This window comes from Anolis carolinensis, chromosome 3, assembly GCF_035594765.1.
Source record: "Anolis carolinensis isolate JA03-04 chromosome 3, rAnoCar3.1.pri, whole genome shotgun sequence".
In the NCBI taxonomy this organism is placed as follows: Eukaryota; Metazoa; Chordata; class Lepidosauria; order Squamata; family Dactyloidae; genus Anolis; species Anolis carolinensis.
The window spans coordinates 262,175,959-262,198,303 of NC_085843.1; the positions used below are offsets into that span (position 1 = coordinate 262,175,959).

At 38.4% G+C, this 22,345-nt stretch overlaps 1 protein-coding gene across 2 annotated transcripts in view; it reads left to right on the forward strand.

Moving 5' to 3' along the window:
- rsrc1 (arginine and serine rich coiled-coil 1) overlaps positions 1–22,345 on the forward strand; it is a 236,644-nt gene that overhangs the window by 120,099 nt on the left and 94,200 nt on the right. For both annotated transcript variants that reach the window (XM_003218172.3, XM_062976711.1), the window contains one exon: positions 14,863–14,914. In XM_003218172.3, the coding sequence (XP_003218220.1) occupies positions 14,863–14,914 (52 nt within the window). The remainder of the gene's footprint in view (positions 1–14,862; positions 14,915–22,345) is intronic.

Here is a 22,345-nt window from a genome sequence, read left to right on the forward strand (position 1 = left end):
GTTCAGAGTAGAGTAGCTGCTTTGGGAGACGGTGATCGGGCATTCAGACAACGTGGCCAGTCTAGCGGAGTTGATGGTGTAGGACCATCGCTTCAATGCTGGTGGTCTTTGCTTCTTCCAGCATGCTGACATTTGTCCGCCTGTCTTCCAAAGAGATTTGCAGGATTTTTCTGAGGCAATGCTGATGGAAACACTCCAGGAGTTGAGTGTGATGTCTGTAGACCGTCCATGTTTCGCAGCCGTAGAGCAGGGTTGGGAGGACAATGGCTTTATAAACAAGCACTTGGTATCTCTACGGATGTCCCGATCCTCAAACACTCTCTGCTTCATACGGAAAAATGCTGCACTCGCAGAGCTCAGGCGGTGTTGTATTTCAGCGTCAATGTTGACTTTTATGGAGAGGTGGCTGCCAAGGTAACGGAAATGGTCAACGTTTTCTAATGTGACACCATTAAACTGTATTCCTGGCATTGCAGAGGGATTAACTGGTGCCTGTTGGAAGAGCACTTTGGTTTTCTCGATGTCCAATGAGAGGCTGAGCTTCTTGTATGCTTCTGCAAAGGTGTTTAGAGTGGCTTGTAGGTCTTCTTGTGAGTGCACACAGACTATGTTGTCATCGGGATATTGGAGTTCTATAATAGATGTTGTGGTGACCTTGGTTTTGGCTTTCAGTCTGCTGAGGTTAAATAGCTTGCCATCTGTCTGATAGATGATTTCCACTCTGGTGGGAAGCTTCCCATCAACAAAATGAAGTATCATAGCGATGAAGATGGAAAATAAGGTAGGGGCAATAACACATCCCAGCTTGACACCTGATTCCACCTTAAATGGGTCACTTTGGGAACCGTTGCTGTCCAAGACTGTTGCCATCATGTCATCATGGAGGAGCCGAAGAATGTTCACAAATTTGTCAGGGCATCCAATTTTTTGGAGGATGGTCAAGAGAGTGCTGCAGTTCACTGTGTCGAATGCCTTTGCAAGGTCAATGAATACCATGTACAGAGGTTGGTTTTGTTCCCTGCATTTTTCTTGGAGCTGTTGTGCAGTGAAGATCATGTTCACTGTTCCTCTGGAGGGATGGATGCCGTTCTGGGATTCTGGGAGGGTGTATCTGAGATAGGAAGAAGGCGGTTTGCAAGGATTCTTGCGAGGATTTTCCCAGCGGAGGTTAGAAGGGAGATACCGCGATAGTTCCCGCAGTCTGTTATATCCCCTTTCTTGAAAAGGGTGATGATGGTGGCATCCTTGAAGTCTGCTGAGATTTTCTCAGTCACCCACACTTTTTCAGTGAGCTGGTGGAGTTGTTGTATCAGCTAGGGTCCACCCTCTTTGAAGATTTCAGCAGGGATCCCATCAGGTCCGCTGGCTTTGTTTTTGTTTTTGTTTTTTTGGCTGATGGCATTGCTGACTTCTTCCAAACTAGGCAGTGCTGCAAGATCATCCCTGGTTTGTTGTTGCGGGATTTGTGAGAGAACCTCTTCGGCCACATTGGAGCTGCGATTCAGCAGGTTCTGGTAGTGCTCTTTCCAACGTAGTGCAATTGATGTTTTGTCTTCAGAAGTTTGGTTCCATCTGATGAACGTAGAGGCTGTATGCCATGGTTTCTTGGTCCGTAGATTATCTTTGTGGCTTTGAAAAATCCCTGAGCATCATGAGTGTGTGCTAAGTGTTGGATTTCTTCAGCCTTCTTTGTCCACCAGATGTTCTTAAGTTCTCTGGTCCTTCTTTGGACCTCAGCTTTTGCACTGGCATAGATCTTTTTCTTAGCAGCACAGTTGGTGTCTCTCTGCCATGTTTGGAAGGCTTTCCTTTTGTTATCAATTAACTGTTGGATCTCTTTGTTGTTATCGTCAAACCAGTCTTGATGTTTCTTAGTTTGGTATCCAATGGTTACTTCGCAGGCTGTGATGATGGAGGTCTTCAGTTTGTTCCAATGTTCCTCAACATTTTCGGGGTGTTCTGTGGGTAGATGATCCTTGAGTGTTGTTTGGAGAAGGGCTCCTGAAGGGCTTGGGTGTTCATTTTGCGCCTTATTTTTCTTCCTTGGAGTCGGCGTTTGGGGGCGATCTTGATAGCCATCGTGGATCGGATTAACCTGTGGTCTTTCTCCTAAGGCTGAGTGACTGCTTAAGTAAAAAGCCTTAGGATAAATTGTGGCAAGCAGTTAGGGGTTAAATACTCTAAAGCAGAGATTCTCAAACTTTTTCAGCTGCTGAGCTCTTTTTGAAGCAAAAGTTTTTCATGGGGCCCTGCATTATAATCTATATATATAAAAGAATAATGAAACCGCCCCCGGCCCCTAAACAACAAAAGTACAAGCCCCAGAACCTAGAAATTTGGCAACACAACCCACCATCCTTGCCTCTAGGTTTGTACAACAAAATTAAAAATCTGGACCCAAACCGGGACCCACAAAACCCAAAATACAGAAAAGAACGCTTTGCGCATGCGCCACACACGGACAGGCGCGCACCCAACACATCCCACAACCCCTCTCCAAAACCGTCGCTCCCGCGCGCTCTCCTTTGGCCTCTGCTGCCAACATTTTGGAGACGTGTCGGGAAAGATTCCACCAGTGGCCCTCGCCAGTTCTTACCAGCTTCTCCCCCCAGGAACAGAATCACTGTAGCCACTAGCCACATTTCCCCCTTTCCCTCCAAGCAAGCAAGCAAGCAAGCGAGAGCCGGATCATCGCTGTGCAGTTTTGCTTCCTTCCCAGATGGAGCGGACCATCCTCTGCCTGCTCTGCCTATTGGGGCTGCTGTGCGCCCCTTGCATCGCCTCCGCGCACGGGCTTTCATCTTCCGCCAGCCTGAGTTTGCCCCGCCTCCTCCTCCTCTTCGTCCTACAAGCGCTCACCCCTCTCCCCAGATTTCCACCACTGGAAGGGAGATACACTCCTAAAGGAGTTAGCATGGGAAAAAGCTGTCTCCACAGAAGCTTTCTCAGTAGTCCTTTTCACAAAAAGCGACATTTTTCAAAACCCAATTTCCATGGGGACAGAAAGTGGGGTGGCGCAACCCATTGCAGTGCCATGGAATAAACTGGCCTGAGGCTCAAAATGGCACCGCCATCATCGCCACCCTCCTCCATCCTCCACACACCACCACGGGCCTTTGGGGTGAGCAGAAAATCATAATAACAATAATAGTATGGGGCCAATGGACAGGGGAAGGTCAATGGAGGACATCATTGGGGTGAGGACACAATCATAATAATAATAATCAATAGGGGATCTTTGAGCAGAACAAAAAAAAAAGAATACTCATAATACTAACAATAATAAACATAAGGGAGCAATGGCGAGGGAAATGGGGACCAAAAAGTATTATTATTATTAATATTAATATTAATAATAATAATAAGAAGAAGAACAATAATAAGAAGAACAGTATCTGGCCAATGCAGAGGGAAATATGGGGGTCTTTGGGGTGAGGAAAAAAACTATAACAATAATAATAATAATAATAATAATAATAATAATAATACACGAATAACACATGGTCCTCACAACAAAGGCTAATGGGGGTACTCTCTAACCAAAGGAAATAATACATTGTGGGGGGGGGGACTAAACTCCCTTCCACAGTTCAATAAAATCCCCATTCCACTAGGTTATACGGCAGTCTGCACTCTGATAACCCACCACAAATCGGATTGTGTAATTTACCAAACTCGAGATTCTACGGTCCCTTCCACACAATGGGATACCATTCCTCCCATCCTACTTGAAACTGGGTTCCCACTGAACAACACTCTAACAACAGGACCATTCCACACATGAACCAATCAGGGCCAGCTAATAGGGAGGAAGCAGCCACCCTTTAAACCTCACAACCCGTTACATCCAAAGCATTCTACAAAATGCCGCCTGTCAGACTTACCACCAACACACAAAACAACTAACACCCACAAATATTGTATATTCACATACTATCGAACATAACATATACTAAGTACCGTCAATTCCTTGGTACTTTATATCAAACACCACCACAATTTGCCACAGCATTGCGTGGCTGGGCTCAGCTAGTATATATATAATGCAGGGACATAAGAGAAGCCTCCCACAAGAATGGTAAAACATCAAACATCTGGACATCCCCTGGGCAACGTCCTTGCAGATGGCCAATTCTTCCACACAGAAGCGACTTGAAGTTTCTCAAATTGCTCCTGACATAAAAAAAAAAAAAATCAGGCATGGACAAACTATTTGATGCATTGTGTTTTAAATTTTGACAGGCTGGGCCAGTGGCAGATGGATGGAGACTGTTTGTGTGAATCAATTAGAAAAAAATGAACAAATTCCTATGCACACTACACATATCTTGTTTGGTGCAAACAGAAGAAATAAATAAAGAACAATGCAATATTGAATATGAAGAGCATTTTTATCAACATAAACTTAATGTTATTTCAGTGGAAGACTCCAGGGGCCATCCAGTCCAACACCCTTCTCCCATACAGGAAAGCTGACATTGTAGTTTATTTATTTATGTATTTATTTATTTTCTCCAGCTTTTCTCCCATGGGTAATAATAATAATAATAATAATAATAATAATAATAATAATAATAATAATAATAATAATAGGAGCAAGCCGAAGGACCATCCAGTTCACCCCCTTCTGCCATGCAGAAAAGCAGCCTTTGTGATAATAATAATAATAATAATAATAATAATAATAATAATAATAATAATAATAATAGGAGCAAGCCCAGGGGTCATCCAGTTCAACCCCCTTCTGCCATGCAGGAAAGCAGTCTTTGTAGTAGTAGAAGTAGTAGTAGTAATAGGAGCAACCCCACGGGCCATCCAGTTCAACTCCCTTCGACCATGCAAGAAAAGCACAATCAAAGCACCCCCTGAGTGATGGGAGGGAAATAGGGTTATGGCAGCAAGGGAGGCAAGGGGGAGGAGCAGGAAAGAGGAGGGAAAGGGGGGAGGAGGAGGAAACTGTGGAGCCCCTTAGTATGCTTCGTGGAGCCCCAAGGGAGAACACTTCATGGAGCACACTTTGAAATCCTCTGCTCTAAAGGCACCAAATTCTCTCTGATCTGGGAGGTTAAAAAGAGTCAGCCCTAGTTATATTTGGGTGGGAAATTGCCAATGAAGTCTGAGTTGGGGAGCTAAATAGACTATATAGAAAGATTGTTATCTTTTAAAAAGTAGATATACAAACTGCCTTTGTGGGTTTAACTTTGACCATGGAGTCACACTGAAGGACCTAAAGATTCCAGAGAGAACACTTCTTTAGGAAACCTTAGATCTTCCAGGGTGATTCTGTTGTCAAGTTCTGGTGGAAATTATCTGTATAGTCACCATGGAGGACATAGAGATTCTTAGGGTGGTGATTTCTTAGGTCGAAAAATTAGCATTTTTAAAATTTAGTTTTCCTACTTAGGGGGAGGTGTTCACCCTTAAAAAGTAGGGGGCCTAATGTATCCAGTAATAGGATATCATCATAACTACTGTTCTTTTCCGGCTTTTCAAATGTAACTAGAATAGTTGCTTTTACTTACTTAAACATGCAACTAAATAATACAAAGCACTTGCCTGTGATACAAATAGTAATAATAATAATAATAATAATAATAATACTTTATTTATACCCCGCCACCATCTCTCTGCAGGGACTCAGGGCAGCTTACATGGGGCAGAGGCCCAAACAACATAAGGACAAAATAAACAACAATATAATACAATACAATATAAAATATAAAACAGTAATACAATATGAAACAAGACTATTCTAACAGTTAAAACCAGTCAATTAAAACAACAATACAAGGATAAAAATTGCATTTAAAACACATAAATAGTAACTACATAATAAATACAGAATAAATTATTAAAAACCATCTGGGCTGATTAGTTAATGACTGTCTCACCGAAGGCCTGCCGAAACATCAAAGTCTTCAGTTGTTTCCTGAAGGAGGGTAGAGAGGAAGCTAACCGAATCTCCCTGGGGAAGGGAGTTCCAGAGTCGAGGGGCAACATCCGAGAAGGCCCTCTCTCTCGTCTCCACCAAACGCAGTTGTGAGGAAGATGGAAGCGAGAGGAGGGCCTCCCCCCAATTAAAGGTATTTTGAAATGTAGTTCCTATCAGAATGATCACACAGCCTGACAAAAAAAAGAGAAAAGCTTGATGCCTTGGTTTTTTAGGCCTGTTCCTGGAGTTTTTTGGGGCACTGGTTCAGAAAATTGTATTGAAGAACCTTGTCAGGTTTCGTTTCTTATATATGGTTATCGTGATGGTGACTTGTATATGGCATATGTTCTGTATCTCAAAAACTAAGTTGCTGGTGCCTTTTTTGGAATCAGCAGATCAAATATAGGCAGAAACAGGACTAACATTTGAGGCACCAAAATGAGTATTGGCCAATGTTACTAGTCACAAAAGGTAGGGGAGATATGGTGGGAGATATGCTCCAAAATATCCGGATGGTAACAAATTCTTGGAGACTGTTATAAACTGTTAAGAAGCAGAATGTGTTTTCCATCCTTGTAAATAACAGTAATTAGTTCAGATTTGTACTTTTCTAGTAGCTAGCATAATAATGTTTTAAGTATGAAATCTGTATAATATGATGTTTTCAGTATAACAGCTGGTTTTGAAGTGCACTGTAGATCAGAACAGTTAGATGTTAGATTTTTTGCTGAAGTGAAACTAGGCTGGACTTAGAATACAAACGTGGAACACCTGGACTCCTGGATTAGTTAAGATTTTCTTAAGAATTAAATATTCAAATAACCACCACAAGTGAAAGCATTTTATAAATATTTTAAACAGATGTATTAATATTTTCATATTAGCATTATAACAATTTGAAAATAGTGTTAGTGGATTGATTTAGTGAAAAAAAGCAACTCGTAACAAACTTGTACAAACCAGACATTATCTAACTACTGGATTGGACTGTAGCTATGACCATTTGGCAGAAAATGTAAATATGGAACAGCAAAAGGAAAATACAATCAATGGAATATTTGTTAAAACAATTATTATCTAATAGGAAGAAAAACTTAGTAGAGCCATTTCTGTGAATCTCTAAAAGCTAAATTTTATGATTCTCCACAATTTGCCTATATTTATTCCACTCAATATAACCCACACAATCCATATAATAAATGTATGATACTAAGAAAATGAATAAGATCATTGTGTATCAACACAGTTATTTAAAAATTATTTAAAATAATTAATTATGTTTTTAAATGTGAAAGTTGAGCATTGGGATTCTGAGGGGAAAGGTTTGAATTACGTTGTTGTTGTGCATGTATGCAAGAGACTACCACCTTCCGCCCAGGTGTTGGGAAATATTTTAATTATAGTTTTCCTACAGAATGTACAATCCATCTAAAGAATGTCAATCACATTGCTGTGAAAGATATGGTACTTGGAAGCTGTCATTCATGTCTCCTATGAGAGGCGAAGGTTTTCAGAATTGCTGCCCAGTATTTATCAAATGCATATACAGGAAACTTGAATTAAACAGGGACTCATGAATCACACAGTTCATTTTTAGTATTGGATATATTTGCATTTTAAAGACCCCAAAATAATATTTTTGATTTGTTAAGTCAAGAAACATGTTATTTCTGAAGCAAAATAAATATTACATATTAATGTTACCATCCTTAATTGTAGAAACAGTAGTGCTGTAATAAAGGTCAACAAAAACAGTGACTGTGTTGCAAAATAGTAGTAACTGAACTGACTGGGTTATATTACTATGAACTTGTGAAAATGGCTCATTGAGGGTATGTTGCTTTTTTATTAGTTAGGAAAGACATTCTATATCACCTGCTTAATTTCTTTCACTTTTGCTATTCCGTTTATTTTGTTAGTGTAGTTACCAAACTCTAGGATAATGCTTATATGACATGAATTATAACAGAGCTTATTAATAAATGGTTGTCTCTCCACCCCCCCCCCCCCCCCCCCCGGGGTCTATTTTCTTTACAAGTTTGTGTCATATCAGTATATGCTGCACTATTATTTTGGAAATAATTTAGATTAAACACTTCTGTCTCCTGTGAATGCTAACTCCCATTGAGGATTTTTATGTTGAGTTCCGAGTTGATGGTGCTTATATCTTGAATCTGATATTTTGATGTTCTGTTTGGTAAATCACAGCATTTTGAGTTCTTCAGAGTATTTTCAGTACAGTATATAAAATTACTAGCTGTGCCCGGCCATGCATTGCTGTGGCGAAGTATGGTGGTATGGGAAATAAAGTATTGAGGAATTGGTGGTAGTTAAGGTAAAGGGTAAACGTTTTCCCCTGACATTAAGTCCAGTCATGTCTGACTCAGGGGGTTGGTGCTCATCTCCATTTCTAAGCCGAAGAGCCGGCGTTGTCCGTAAACTCCTCCAAGATCATCTGGGATGACTGCATGGAGCGGCGTTACCTTCCCACTGGAGCAGTACCTATTGATGCACTCACATTTGCATGTTTTTGAATGATTAGGATGTAATGGCCTTGCAGCTTTAAAGCCTGGCTGTTTCCTCCCTGAGTGAATTTTTTGTTGGGAGTTGTTAGCTGGCCCTGATTGTTTCCTGTCTGGCATTCCCTTGTTTTCAGAGTGGTGTTGTTTGCGATATTTTATGTGCTTCTACTGTCTGTGGCCCTGAGAAAACAGAGGATTTGCCAGACTTTGATGATGGGAATACTTTGTTGGGAGGTGTTCGCTGGCCCTGATTGTTTCCTGTGTGGAATTCCCCTGTTTTCAGAGTGTTGTTCTTTATTTAGTGTTCTGATTTTAGAGATTTTATTGTTCTGTTTTATTATACCACATTAATTTTTATATATTCTGATTTTAGTGTTTTTGAATACTTAGAGCCAGATTGTATTCATTTTCACGGTTGACCGCAACACAGTAATAATAATAATAATAATAATAATAATAATAATAGTAATAATAATGACTTTGGTAATACACAGTGCTTCACTCCCTTCTCAGCTTCCTTTCTGGAAGAATCCTTTCTTGGGAGGTGTTAGCTGGTCCTGATTGTTTCCTTTGTGGAATTTCCAATTTCCCTGCTTTCAGACTGTTGGTCTTTATTTACTGTCCTGGTTTTAGAGATTATATTGTTCTGCATTATTCTATCCCAGTAATTATTTCATATTAAAGTAGAATCTCACTTATCCAACATTCACTTATACAATGTTCTGGATTATCCAACGCAGTCTGCCTTTTCATAATCAATGTTTTTGTAGTCAGTGTTTTAAATTCATTGTGATATTTTAGTGGTAAATTTGTAAATACAGTACAGTAGAGTCTCACTTATCCAACATAAACGGGCCGGCAGAATGTTGGATAAGCGAATATGTTGGATAATAAGGAGGCATTAAGGAAAAGCTTATTAAACATCAAATTAGGTTATGATTTTACAAATGAAGCACCAAAACATCATGTTAGACAACAAATTTGGCAGAAAAAGTAGTTCAATACGCAGTAATGCTATGTAGTAATTACTGTATTTATGAATTTAGCACCAAAGTATCATGATATATTGAAAACATATATTGAAAACTAAAAAAACGCGTTGGATAATCCAGAATGTTGGATAAGCGAGACTCTACTGTAATTACTACATAGCATTACTGCGCATGGAACTACTTTTTCTGTCAAATTTGTTGTATAATATGATGTTTTGGTGCTTAATTTGTATAACAATTACCTAATTTGATGTTTAATCGGCTTTTCCTGAATCCCTTCTTATTATCCAACATATTCACTTATCCTGCCGGCCTGTTTATGCTGGATAAGTGAGACTCTACTGTATATTGATAATCTTACATTATCTGCTTAGAACTGGATTATATGAGGCCCCTTCTTCACAGCTGTATAAAATGCACACTGAAGTGGATTATATGGTAGTGTGGAGTCAAGATAATCCAGTGCAAAGCAGATAATATAAGATTACAAATGGGTTATATAGCTGTGTGGAAGGGCCTTGAGTCTACACTGCCATATAATCCAGTGTAAATTAGATAATCTGTGGAAGAGGCCTAAATCTGCCTGTCCCCTAACTGAACCCTGGCTGTCCCTTGGCTGAGTTGGTTGCTAGGAGACCAAGTGGGCAGAGATTAGCCCTCTAAACTGGCAGCAATTGGATAAAAACAATTATTGCTCTCCCTCTAATTAGGATTTTATTTTTTTCCATTTTGTTGTATCAACCTAGAGGCGTGGATGATGAGTTGTGTTGTCAAATTTCGAGGTTGGGGGGCCTGTAGTTTTGTTGTTTTGTCGGTCGCCGTGATGCCATCACTCATTTATATATATAGATAAGTTAGAAGGCACCAAAAAGCCATTTAGTGGTACAGCAAAGGCACTCCTGAGAGATGGCCAGCTGACCTCTTTAAAGACTTTCAAAGAAGGCAACCCCATTTCCAAGTTGTCTATTCCATCGTTGAATAGCTTTTAGCATCAAGAACTTCTTAATGTTTACTTGAAATATCTTATAATTTCGTATTCTTTCAGTCACTGTAATGAATTACAGTAAAAATTAAAATATTTTCATGTATTAGGTATTGAAAAATTGCCCGTATTTCAACAACAGAGAAGTAGGAACTCCTTTTGGGAAAAAATCAGTCCTCCTTTCTGCACTACATTTGGTAGTCATTTCTCTGGCTCATTGCAGCTGTAATAGACCGAGTGTTCATTTCAGTCTTTGCCTCTGCCTCTCTGTTTCTCTATCTCTATATGTGTGATGTGTGACTATTGAGTGGACCATATTGAGGCTAGTGATAGAAATAGGATGAGTATTTGGAACCATAGGGACATAGAAGAGATATCAGAAAGATATCTTAAAGCTACTATTATATTCTATTTGCCACCTGGTAACACTAGTATAGTAGCTCAAGCAATTTGAATTTGAGTTCCTTCAATCTCAAATCCATCTTAGAAAAAATTAGCGGCTTCCTACTACTTAGAATTATCTCAACATGTTTTTCAGTTCCTGCCAGTTTCAAAATTATTCATACAGTCTAGCCAAAGGTATGTGTTGAGTTCTTATGCATTGCAGCCAAAGGCTTCCTTATTTTTTTAGCTGAGAAAATATTTGTGCTGAGCCCTGCTGTCATGCTTTGCTGTATTCCAATGTCATACATTGTTTTGAATGATGTCCTTAAACAAGGCAATCATATTTCTGCTTATTAAAGTTTCAATTCAATGTAATTAATTTCTTGTAAGTTGAGAAGACAAAACCCTAATGAATCACAGCATTCTTTGGCTTATTCTTCATAATTACTTTTCTTTGACACTTAATACTCCTAAATCTAATTGCATAATATTAATTGTACTTGCAAAATTAGTTGCAGGATAATGCAAAGCAGATTTGTTCTTAGCCTCCTTCATAAACTTGTGTGTCAAAAACTATAACAATAAAATTATAATAGCCACAAGTTGTCTATTCATCCATCTGGAGGGAGAGAGAGAAGGAGGGAGGAAAGGCAATCATGAGAATAAGAGAGTTTGGAAGTGCATTTTCAGCTCTGGACTAGATTCATCACAGCCTCCTTGGAATAGTTAGCCAGTGCTTATACTCACATTTACTCGAGTTTAATTCGCCATTGATCTAATGTGCACCTCAATTTCCAAAACCCTGAAACTAAAAAAGTATTTGCTGGCAAATGTCATGTGCAGCAGCAAAAAGTGACTCTTTTGGCCCCAAAAAATGTGCATTACAGTTGCTGCCTAGTTAGAATTCCTTTAAAAAAAACTGTTAGAACACCAAAGCTTTCAGTAATGGAAAGGAAAACCTTGGGGTGCATCTAAGCTGTAGAATGAATTCCCTTTAACTGCCCTGGCTCAATGCTATGACGTTATAAGGGCTGTAGTTTGGGATCATGGGGGTTTCCAAAGAAGGCGGGTGTCTCACCAAACTACAAATCTCAGCATTGCATAGCATTGAGCCATGGGAATTAAGTTAGAGATGACGTCCCTCAAAAAGGAGCTCCAGATGCTCCTGAAGTAACTTTCTCTATTACTTTGACTCAGCACTAATATTACCGTATTATGTGAATCTAATGCACACCCTTATTTTGGGAAGGTAATTTAGCCGAAAAGAGTGAGCACTGGATTCGAGTAAATATGTTAATATGTGTTGATTGAAAATGTGACTTTTGTTTATCATCCTATGTATAAATAGCAGTTGAGTATTTCCATTTATTTAAATATATAATATACATAATTTAATGTATTCCAGGATAGGTTGCAGTGCTTGGAATTTGAAAATGATTAAAAAGACAATATGGAGTTAATAGTAGTTCTGTAGCATATTCTATTTTCTGATTATACTGTGAACTTCTCCAGACTAGCCTAAAGCCTTGGGATTTCAAAGGTGTTACAGCCTTGTGGTGCAGCGGGTTAAACCGCTGAGCTGCTGAACTTACTGATCGAAAGGTTGACAGTTTGAATCCGGGGAAGCGGGGTGAGCTCCCGCTGTTAGCCCCAACCTAACAGTTCGAAAACATGCACATGTGAGTAGATCAATAGTTACCACTCCATCAGGACGGTAATGGTGCTCCATGCAGCCATGCCCGCCCCAGGACCTTGGAAGTATTTACGGACAATGCTGGCTGTTCGGCTCAGAAATGTTGATGAGCACCAACCCTTAGAGTCGAACATGACTAGACTTAATGTCAGGGGAAAACCTTTACCTTTACCTATAGCTGTTGTTACTGACTTTCCCCTCCCAATATAATAAAATGTTCTTCCTGTCCCAGTATTCTCCTTGTGTTTTTAAAGTATTCTTCGCAACTCTCGCCACTGTAGAATATTTTTTTTCTGTGTTTCTGCTGTACTTTTAACAGTTTGACATTTGGAATGGGGGTATGCTATTCTAGTGGAATATAGTTCAATGGAATTTGGATGGAATGTTTCTTGTATTTTTCTCTCCTTTCATTTATACCAGTGGGCGCTACCGTGATTCCCAAAGTGGGCGCTGGAGCAATCCAGGGGGGCGATGGTAGCATTTATTAGGACATGGGGGCGGGGCCAGAGGAGGGGCGGGGCCTCTTCCCAAGTGCCAGAGACAGGACTGAGCACCTGAGGCGCCTGTTAGGACACACAGTGGGCGGAGCTAGAGGAATGGGTGTGGCTTCTTCCCAAGAGCCCGAGACAGGGCTGGGAATCTATACCTCTCCTGAGGCGCTTGTTGGGACACAGAGGGCGGAGCTAGGGAAGGGGGCGGGGCCTCCTTCCAAGAGCCCGAGACAGGGCTGAGCCTCTATACCTCTCCTGAGAGGCCTTTTAGGACTAAAGGGCGGGGCTAGGGTGGGGTCGGGGTCGGGGCCTATTCCCAAGAGCGTGAGACAGGGCTGAGCCTCTGTATACCTCCCCTGAGGTGCTTGTTAGAACACGGGGGTGGGGTATAGAGGTTCAGCCCTGAAAGGCACTTGGAAGAGGTCCTGCCCCCTCTAGCCCCACCCCCTGTGTCCTGGCAGGTGCTGCAGGACAGGGATAGAAGCTCAGCCCTGCCTCAGAGCTCGTAACTCTGCCCATCCCAGTCCTGGCCGCCCATTTGTGGCCCCGCCCACCTCTCCTCGCAGCCTTGCATCTTGGACTAGGGGAGAGGTTCAACCCTGCCCTCTTGAGCAGGAGCCACACCCCCTCTAAGCCACACCCCCTTTCCAGGGGTCGCTGAGTCATATTTTTTCTGGAAAGGAGACAGCAGGCCAAATAAGTTTGGGAACCACTGATTTATACTATCATACTTATGGGGGTATAACATCATACAGTTTTTTAAAGAAATTAAATGTTCATTAAATGGTATACAGAGCCATATTGTCTCTCTTATTGGAAAATGCATATGAAGCATGACTAGTAACGGCTGATAGTTTGAATATCTGTGAAAGTATCCATCCTCTTTTAATGCTAGTCAAGCCAGAAACCCAGATGACATTACTTATGGGAGCAAACCTCATAATTTAACTGTGCATTATGTGAACTCCCTTTTATCTGTCATGATAAAAGGCATCAATTCAGTGGATGACTTCAGGTTATAACATTGAGAAAAGGGGAGAAAAGATTCTCCTTACCTGATGGTTTTCCACATCAGACCATGTCTCCCTTTATCGTTGAGATAAACTGTCAAAAATGAGACACTTCATCATGAAAGACTTGTTTCAGGCTCTTGGTCATTTTGGTTGCCTTTTTCCTCACCCTTTCCAGTTCTACATGCCCTTTTTCAGGAGTGATCACCAGAACGGTATTAAATTGTATCACAGGTTTATATATTGTTCCATTTTCCATTACCCTAACATCTTTTTCTTGTGTAATCATGGCTACCTCAGATCACATCAGTGTATTTGTGAAATGACTGGTTCCAGATCTTTGAGGTATTCTACTGCTCATCTTCCTTTATTGCAAGAACTAAGTCTTTACCTACTATTTTAAACCAGTTACTTGACCCATAAGAGAACTTACGCTATCATATAACTGTAAAGCTTGCTGATGAATTCACTAGACCCATTTGGATGAAATATTCAGCATAATGAGTCCTTGAAAAGTCATAGGAGTATCAAGCAGAACATGTCTACTTGACATTTGTGTGTAGAAGTGAACAATACAAAAGCCCTGCATAGGATGTTCTATTTAGTCTGTAAGAGAAATGTTAATAGCTATATGTTAGAAACTGTTAACATTATAGCTTAATAGCCAGCTGCTTCATTGATTTAAAGCTGTGTTGAAATATGGCTTGTATAATTATTGTGATTTTATCCTGAAAATATAATGATGTAGTTAATGCAAGTAAATGAATAACAAATGCAAGCGTTTTGTGCTGAGATTAATTCACCCAAACTTAGATTTCAGTTTGTAATATTTTCTTTTGTTTCCCCTCTCCATTAGTCTGCTGCAGAACAGGCCAAAGCTAGATTGCAGTTGGTTCTTGAAGCTGCTGGTAAGTATAAGAAATAGAAAATATGAAGAAAAGGCATAAAATTGTTCTAATGTTTGTTTTGACAGCATTGTAAATAAATTAGCAGATCTGCCACAGAAATATGGAATTCAGTATAGATACCTTGCATTATTAATCAATACTTATACGCTGGTACTCTGATAGTTAATGGCTATGCCTTTTTAGTTGTGTAAAAACAATTTCCTATTCATAACAAAAAATAAGTGTGTATATCATAAGGTTAATAGATAATTAAAATTTATCAGATTACATAGTGCAACACTTTTATACTATGTTCACCTGTCCTATTGAATCACTTTGCATACTTTAACCTAAAAGTTGACAGACACTTTTTTCTCTTTTATTATATATACTGACTGTGTTTTCATTTTCTTACTTCAGTTCCATAATTAAACCTGATAAAATAAAATAACATAATCAGAATATAATTAGGGGACTTCTACTCTACTTTAACCTTTTGTCCAAACCCACACATTTTGTATTCCTGTTTCCAGTAAATGCCCATATTTTCCAGTACCATGTCACTTATGTCATAGTTTCAAATGTATACATTGTTCTCCTCTTCTTTTAATATATCTCTGAAGCACATAATTATAAAGTAGATGTGACAGTACAGACCTTGAAAAGCACAATTTGTTTATACTGCTCTGAGCTGTCATACTTCATTTTTTAAAATTTAACACCTAGAAAATATATGAGTACTATGAGTTTTATGTCATTGTGATCAGTAGTTGGTAGATTTCAAAGCACATTTGAAGTTCTTGTGACACTTTTTAATCTAAAAAACATAAAATCAGAGTTAAACTTTGAGATCCCAATTATTCTTGAATGAATTATGGGATTGGAAGATACGTTTTATTTATAAAATGTTAAAATGTTTTATTTATATATTTATTAATGGTTGTCCATTAACAGATATTCTCTGAGCATCTTGCTGGATAAACAAAACAGATAAAATATTCAGAATAATACATACAATAATTAAAATGTCAGAAAAACTATAGAAATACTGCTTAAAATATTTATTCCAGTGTAATCTGTCTAAACCAATTAAATGCACATACTAAAAGAGTTAGAGCTCAAGGTTTATTTGAAATATAGGTTTATTTTAGATATTACCAAATTGAAATGACTTCTCTCAGCCCAAAAAAGATGAGAATAAAGATGTCAAATGACTCTGCTTGAGATTTTCATGTATACATTGAAAAATGTATAGATTGAGTTTGGAGTTCACTTAGGAACTCTTAATTAAAAGTGTTTTCAAATTTTAAAAAATTGCAGTTCTTAATTAAGAGTTACTGTAAATTATGTCCTAGAACAGAAATGAGAATTGATAACCTTTGGTATCACTTCCCTTTTTAATCTTTTGTGTGAAATGAAAACTTACTTTGTATTTCCGTGTATTTCTTTTTTAGGTATGCAAATTGAATGTTTGACAACGTAAAGTTTTTCTGTTGTTTTTCTATTGTATAATATACTCTGCATTTTACACTGTCTTGATATATATTTATTCCAGTAAAGGCTTATTGGAAATTGAATTGGTATGATTACAGAACAATTTAATATTTGTATTTTAATTTTCAAGTTTTCTTTTTTTAAACAATAAAGACTTCCAGGGTTTATGCAGTAACATACAAGGACTGCATTCCAGTTCATACTTTACCCTGGCATATTTTTTCAGTTGGCAAAATTTTGTCACTGATTTGTTTTTCCTTTGATAAACCTTACAGGTGTTGATAGTTGCTGGTAGTTGTGTGTGGTACTATTAATATGTCTGAATGCCTAGAAAAAATAAACTTTAGACATCCTTAAAGCATTCAGTTTTTAAAAGTCCATGCCAGCAGTGTTTTAAGGGACATTAAACAATGTTGTGGATAGGACAGTTGCATGTACTGTTTTTCTTGATGCATTCAAGTAACATTACAATTTTTCATTATTATTTAGCCGATATGGAATTCTCATATGAAATAGCTTCAGGATGCCTGAACTACTAATATTATGTTAACACAGTTTGTATTATATTTATTACGATTCTATATTGCTCAAATATTACCTAGAGGTTTTGAGTTAATGATAGATTGTAGTTAGGCTTGCAGTTTAAGCAATAACTAAACTAACATGAACGTTCTTTCTGTGAGTGGTTTGTGCAAACCTTTTTGTGCTCACCAATACTGTGATTCAGTAAGGATTATTACTGCCAGCAATAATTTTATATTTGAACTGTTGTATTTACTTATTTTCTCAGTTGGTCTACAGAAGAAAAAAGCCATGTTAGAATAGAATAACAATATCACAGCAACTTGCCACGTCTGAGCAGATGTTAAGCAGGCAGTGACTGAATGTTAATTCTGAGAGGGTGGCATGTTTAAGCCCATCTGAAGTATGTTGCATGTGGGGTTTCCAGGCTTATTTACAATGCTGCCTCTCTTGGGAGAATTTTAACGCTAAACCTCTTTCTTTTTGTCACTCTATATGGACTCTCTCAAGTCAGTATAAAGCAGATCATCCCTAGGCTAAAGCTCTTCAGCTTTTGTTATTGGGCTCTGTAGACCTGTAATTAGGCCTCCTGGCAAGCCTTGCAGCCCAGTTAATGGTCATATGGAGTTTCTATAAGGCAGACTGGCTTTGTATAAATCCTTCGTTGGAATATGTTTATGGGTCACTTCCTACCAGGACCATGTTTTGTCCTTGTGCCCTGTGGGCTGACAAGGAACAGGTTCCCTTGACCATGGACAGCTCAGTTTGCTACTCACAATCTACTCAGCTAATCCCCAGTGTAAACAGAGGATTTAGCACTGCTTCTGTTACTTACAGTTGCCAAACCACTTGGGTGTCTGTGATTTCTTTTCCAGAATTCATTACTGAATGACAGAGAACTGTAAAAGGTTTCATGCTTATTTGTTTGTTAAAAGCATCCTGATTGTCTTAAATATTATGGAGAGATTAATATGCAAAGATATCTCACAACAACACAAAATATAGATACTGGAATAAATTAAACTTAATATTTTGAGTTATTTATATTTTAATTTAATTGAATTTAATAAAAGCCAGTTTAAAAACATACCTTAAGTAGATATGAATATTTTGGAATGATTAATTTCTGCTACTCATCTAATAATGTAGCAAAAATCTGCTATACTCGTAACATTTTCTTCTCTTGCTTATGAAGACAATTACAAAAGTTGATTGATGTGTGCTTTCAAAAGGTCCGGAGTTGAAATGGCTGTCTGATCTGCATGATGAATCTGCATTTCAAATCTGTTTCTAAAAGAGCATGCAAAATACTGTATTTTAAAGACAGAATTGTTGATAGTTTAAAGCAGACTTGAGAATAAAGATGTTAATATGACAGTAGCAATATGTGGTAGAAATGACAGAAGAATAATGAATGTTTTATATTTAATGGTGCTGTTTGACAGCTTATCTGGATGTTTGGCCGTTTAACTCATTATCCTGTGATTATATACTCAGTTTGTTCTGTTAATTTTCCATCACCATCTTTAAAAATTTTGTCACATAAATTAATTGGACGTAAAAATACAAACGTATTCATATTAGCTTCTCTATATGCAGTAGGACATTTCTTGTATTATTGACTTCTGTCTTTCATGAAATATTTCTCAAGAATGACAAATTTCCAATGGTTCAGTCTTTCCTCATAAGTAGCCTACAATCTGTGGTTCTAAAATTGCTCATGACAGATGTGGCAGAGAAGACCACATACGTAGAATGCATGATTTTAGTCTGGTGGAACTAATAGGATCACTCATTACTTCAGAGAATTTTGCTCCCCCCTTTTAATGAAAATTACTTGCTTAAATAGTATGTCTTTTTGTTTCCCATGGTCAGTGGCTTTGCAAGTTCATGTTAAAGACCAGGTGGGAACAAAGAGGAAAATCTTTGTTTTTTTCTGAATCTGAAAATCCACATTAAAAAGGAATAGTATATGATAATTTAGTCTTGGTTTTGTTATTTTGAAGGTTCATTGATATGTCTTACTTTTGTCTCAGTATGAAAATATAATAAACAGTAGGAGAGGTTCTTCTAATTTATGGCAGGCTATAGAAATAATGGAAATCCAATGAGTAACCTTGAGTAAGTCACACACAATCAACCTTGGAGGAAGGCAATGGCAATTCCCCTCTGAACAAATCTTGCTAACAAACTATTGTGATAGGTTCACCTTAGATTTGCCATATGCCAAAAATGACTAGAAGATGACAAACAACAAACAAGTAATACCAAATAAGATATAGTAGCAAATACTGCACTCACTGCCATCAACAAATGTGCCATTTACTGTGCCCATTCCCTGTATATATTTGGTACTTTATGGGACTTTGCTAGGTTTCCACTGAGGTCTCATGTTCCACCAGGGCTCCACCAGAAGTCCACTAGAAAGCTATCCTAAAAGGCTCAGAGATCCTTTGGAATGACAACTGTTGAACATGGAAAGGAGACTGTGCTGTCCTTGGTAAGGACTAATTCAGTTTAATATCCTGCTTCCTGTGATCGTTTTGCTTTTTTAAGCTGGTGAATGATTCAGTGAACAAACAAGGTCACACTGTGCTTTGTTTTTCGTCCATTCCCTTACCTGGCATACATAATCCATCAGGGTGACTATGGTAGTTTTTTTCAGAATCCAGGTGTAAAGGATCTGAGGGTGACAGGGAATGGAATCCTTTTGATCCCCTCCGCTTGCCACCAATATGTGCAGAGGTGAGGTGTCTGACAGGAATGTGTGACAGAGATGGAATCCCTCTGATCCTACACACACACAGATACCACCAATTAATAAAGATGTTTTATGAGAGATGATGTTAATTAATTATTTGTTTGACTATCTTCTTCGCTGCCACCAATGGAGGAGACGTCAGGCAGATGGCACTGGTTCTTTTAAGCTGTCTCTATTTGTTTTACTTCAGATGTTGTTGTTACTTAACTTAATATAAGAGTATGACAGAGGCTTAGTTAGAATAAAATCAAAATAAGTTTATTGCAGGTACAGAGCTTGATGGTTTCATATAACTTGTTAAAGGCACTTCACTTAATGGTTACAAACGGATATGAGGTGGTCAAACTTTCAAAATATTTCTTTCTCTGGATTACACTAAACCCTGATCCTCCTGGATCCCCTGGGATTAATTTTCCCTAATCCACAGGCTCTATAAATGACCCTAGACAAGTCACCTAACTTGCCTAGTCTGGTCCAACCTAAATCTGACTCAAATCCTTCTATTTAAGCCAGCCTGATTCTCCTCAGAAGAATCAGTTCCTCCACTGTGACTAGAAAATCACAGACTGCATAAAATAAATCCTTTTATTTTAGACCTGACTCAAATTCTTTTGAGTCACCCTGATCCTCTACACAAGAATCAGTTCCTTCACTGTGAATGGAAATCACAGACTGCCTGGGTCTCCAAAACATTCCCCCTTTTCCTTTCCAAACGGCGGTTGGCTCCGCCCCTGTTGCTATGGTAACCTGCCTTAAGATGGCTACCTTCCCCCATACATCATCAACTCAAATACTCACCATTTTAAACTTAGCCAAACCTGACTGTTCAAACAAAATCAAATACACATGTCATCTATAAACAAAATATAATTATACACTTCTTCACACCAGGGCATAATCCAAACCAGAATGAATAGGTGATGTTAGGAACTTGGTCTAATGGATTGGCATTACTCATATCACCGGAAGTGCCAGAGAAGACCTGAACTTTCTCAAATAGAAGACCAGTTGGTTAGTTGTTACATTAGTTGAAGGTCAGTTGTTTCATAGTCTCTCAGTTGTTGATTTATTTATTTGTTTACAGATACTTCTATAACACTTATATCCAAAGACATTCAAATCCGCATATATGAGTAAATCATATTCATAGTACACAAATAAACAATATACAAGTTAACATGCATTTTTATTATGTGAAAAATAAATAATAGGTTGGATTAATCAGGGAAGACTTGAGAAATAAACAGGTATTTAACATGATTGAAAATAAAGTATAGTTGGAACTTGTCAAATTTCAAGAGGAACAGATTTCCATATAGTAGATGCCATTCTCAGTTCCTTGCTTTGTGTAATTGGTGGATGAACCTCAGGAGCACGTGGCCTTACCAGAAAGACCTCTCTGAATAACTTCAAATGGAAATTTGTAAGAGAAATACAACTGGGAAATACAACTTTTCGTACTGGGAAAGAAGGGCATGGCGCATAAACTTTGGGTAAGCATTTCACAGTCTGGGACTCAGAGATGCTTTCTTTTCCATTTCAGTAGGCAGCTACAATAAAGGTACAATAGATGCTGTCGGGCATAGCTGTCTTTTGCCTAATGTCACTTGCAAAGTTAAAATAAATAACCAGGGATTATAGTTTGGGAATGAAATGGAGGTGAATGCATTCTCTGCAATAGCATAATCATGTATATTACCTATACATAATTCTATTATATAGTGGTATAGGTAAAGGTAAAGGTTTCCCCTGACGTCGAGTCCAGTCATGTCTGACTCTGGGGGTTGGTGCTCATTTCCATTTCTAAGCCAAAGAGCTGGCGTTGCCCATAGACATCTCCAAGGTCATGTGGCCGGCATGACTGCATGGAGCGCCGTTACCTTCCCGCCAGAGTGGTACCTATTGATCTACTCACATTGGCATGTTTTCGAACTGCTAGGTTGGCAGAAGCTGGAGCTAACAGTGGCTGCTCCCGCCGCTCCCGGGGTTTGAATAGTGTTATATCTATGGCTAAATAACAGAATGAAAAAAGTTGTTGATTTTTCTTTCTAATAGTGAATTGTAGCCTTGTTGCAAATTATTTTGCACATCTGTTAGAATCAAGAAAAGAGATTTCTGTTGTAATGTGATATTAACATTTATTCCCATCTAATTCATTAATTAATACCCTATAAATCTTTCAGTTGGCAAGCAGTGAGAACCTACAGTTCCTCTATTACATATTTATATACATTTTATTCCCTGCTTTTCCTGTGCTGTGATAGTTTTGAGTGCTGTGTAGGGCTCTCGACTTGCTTAGTTCCAGCAGAGACACTGGGCATTGACAACTTGCTCAGTTCCAGGAAGATTACTGCATTATATGTCCTCAGCCCATGTTTTTGGATCTATATAGTATAGATTTGCAGGCCATAACAATAATAATAATACTCATTTCCTTTGATTTAATTTTCTTCGGCTATCAACATATACTAGTCTTCTGGCTAGAGACAGAATGTCTGTCATTACCTAATGCTGGGTAACACTGGTATAAACACTGGTATTTTTGTGGGCTACTAGTGGATATGTGGCTGGCCAGTGTGGGATATCATGCTATACTAGATGGGTATCATATATTTATAGTGCATCATTAATGAATTAGATGGGAATAAATTTTAATATCACATTACAACAGACAT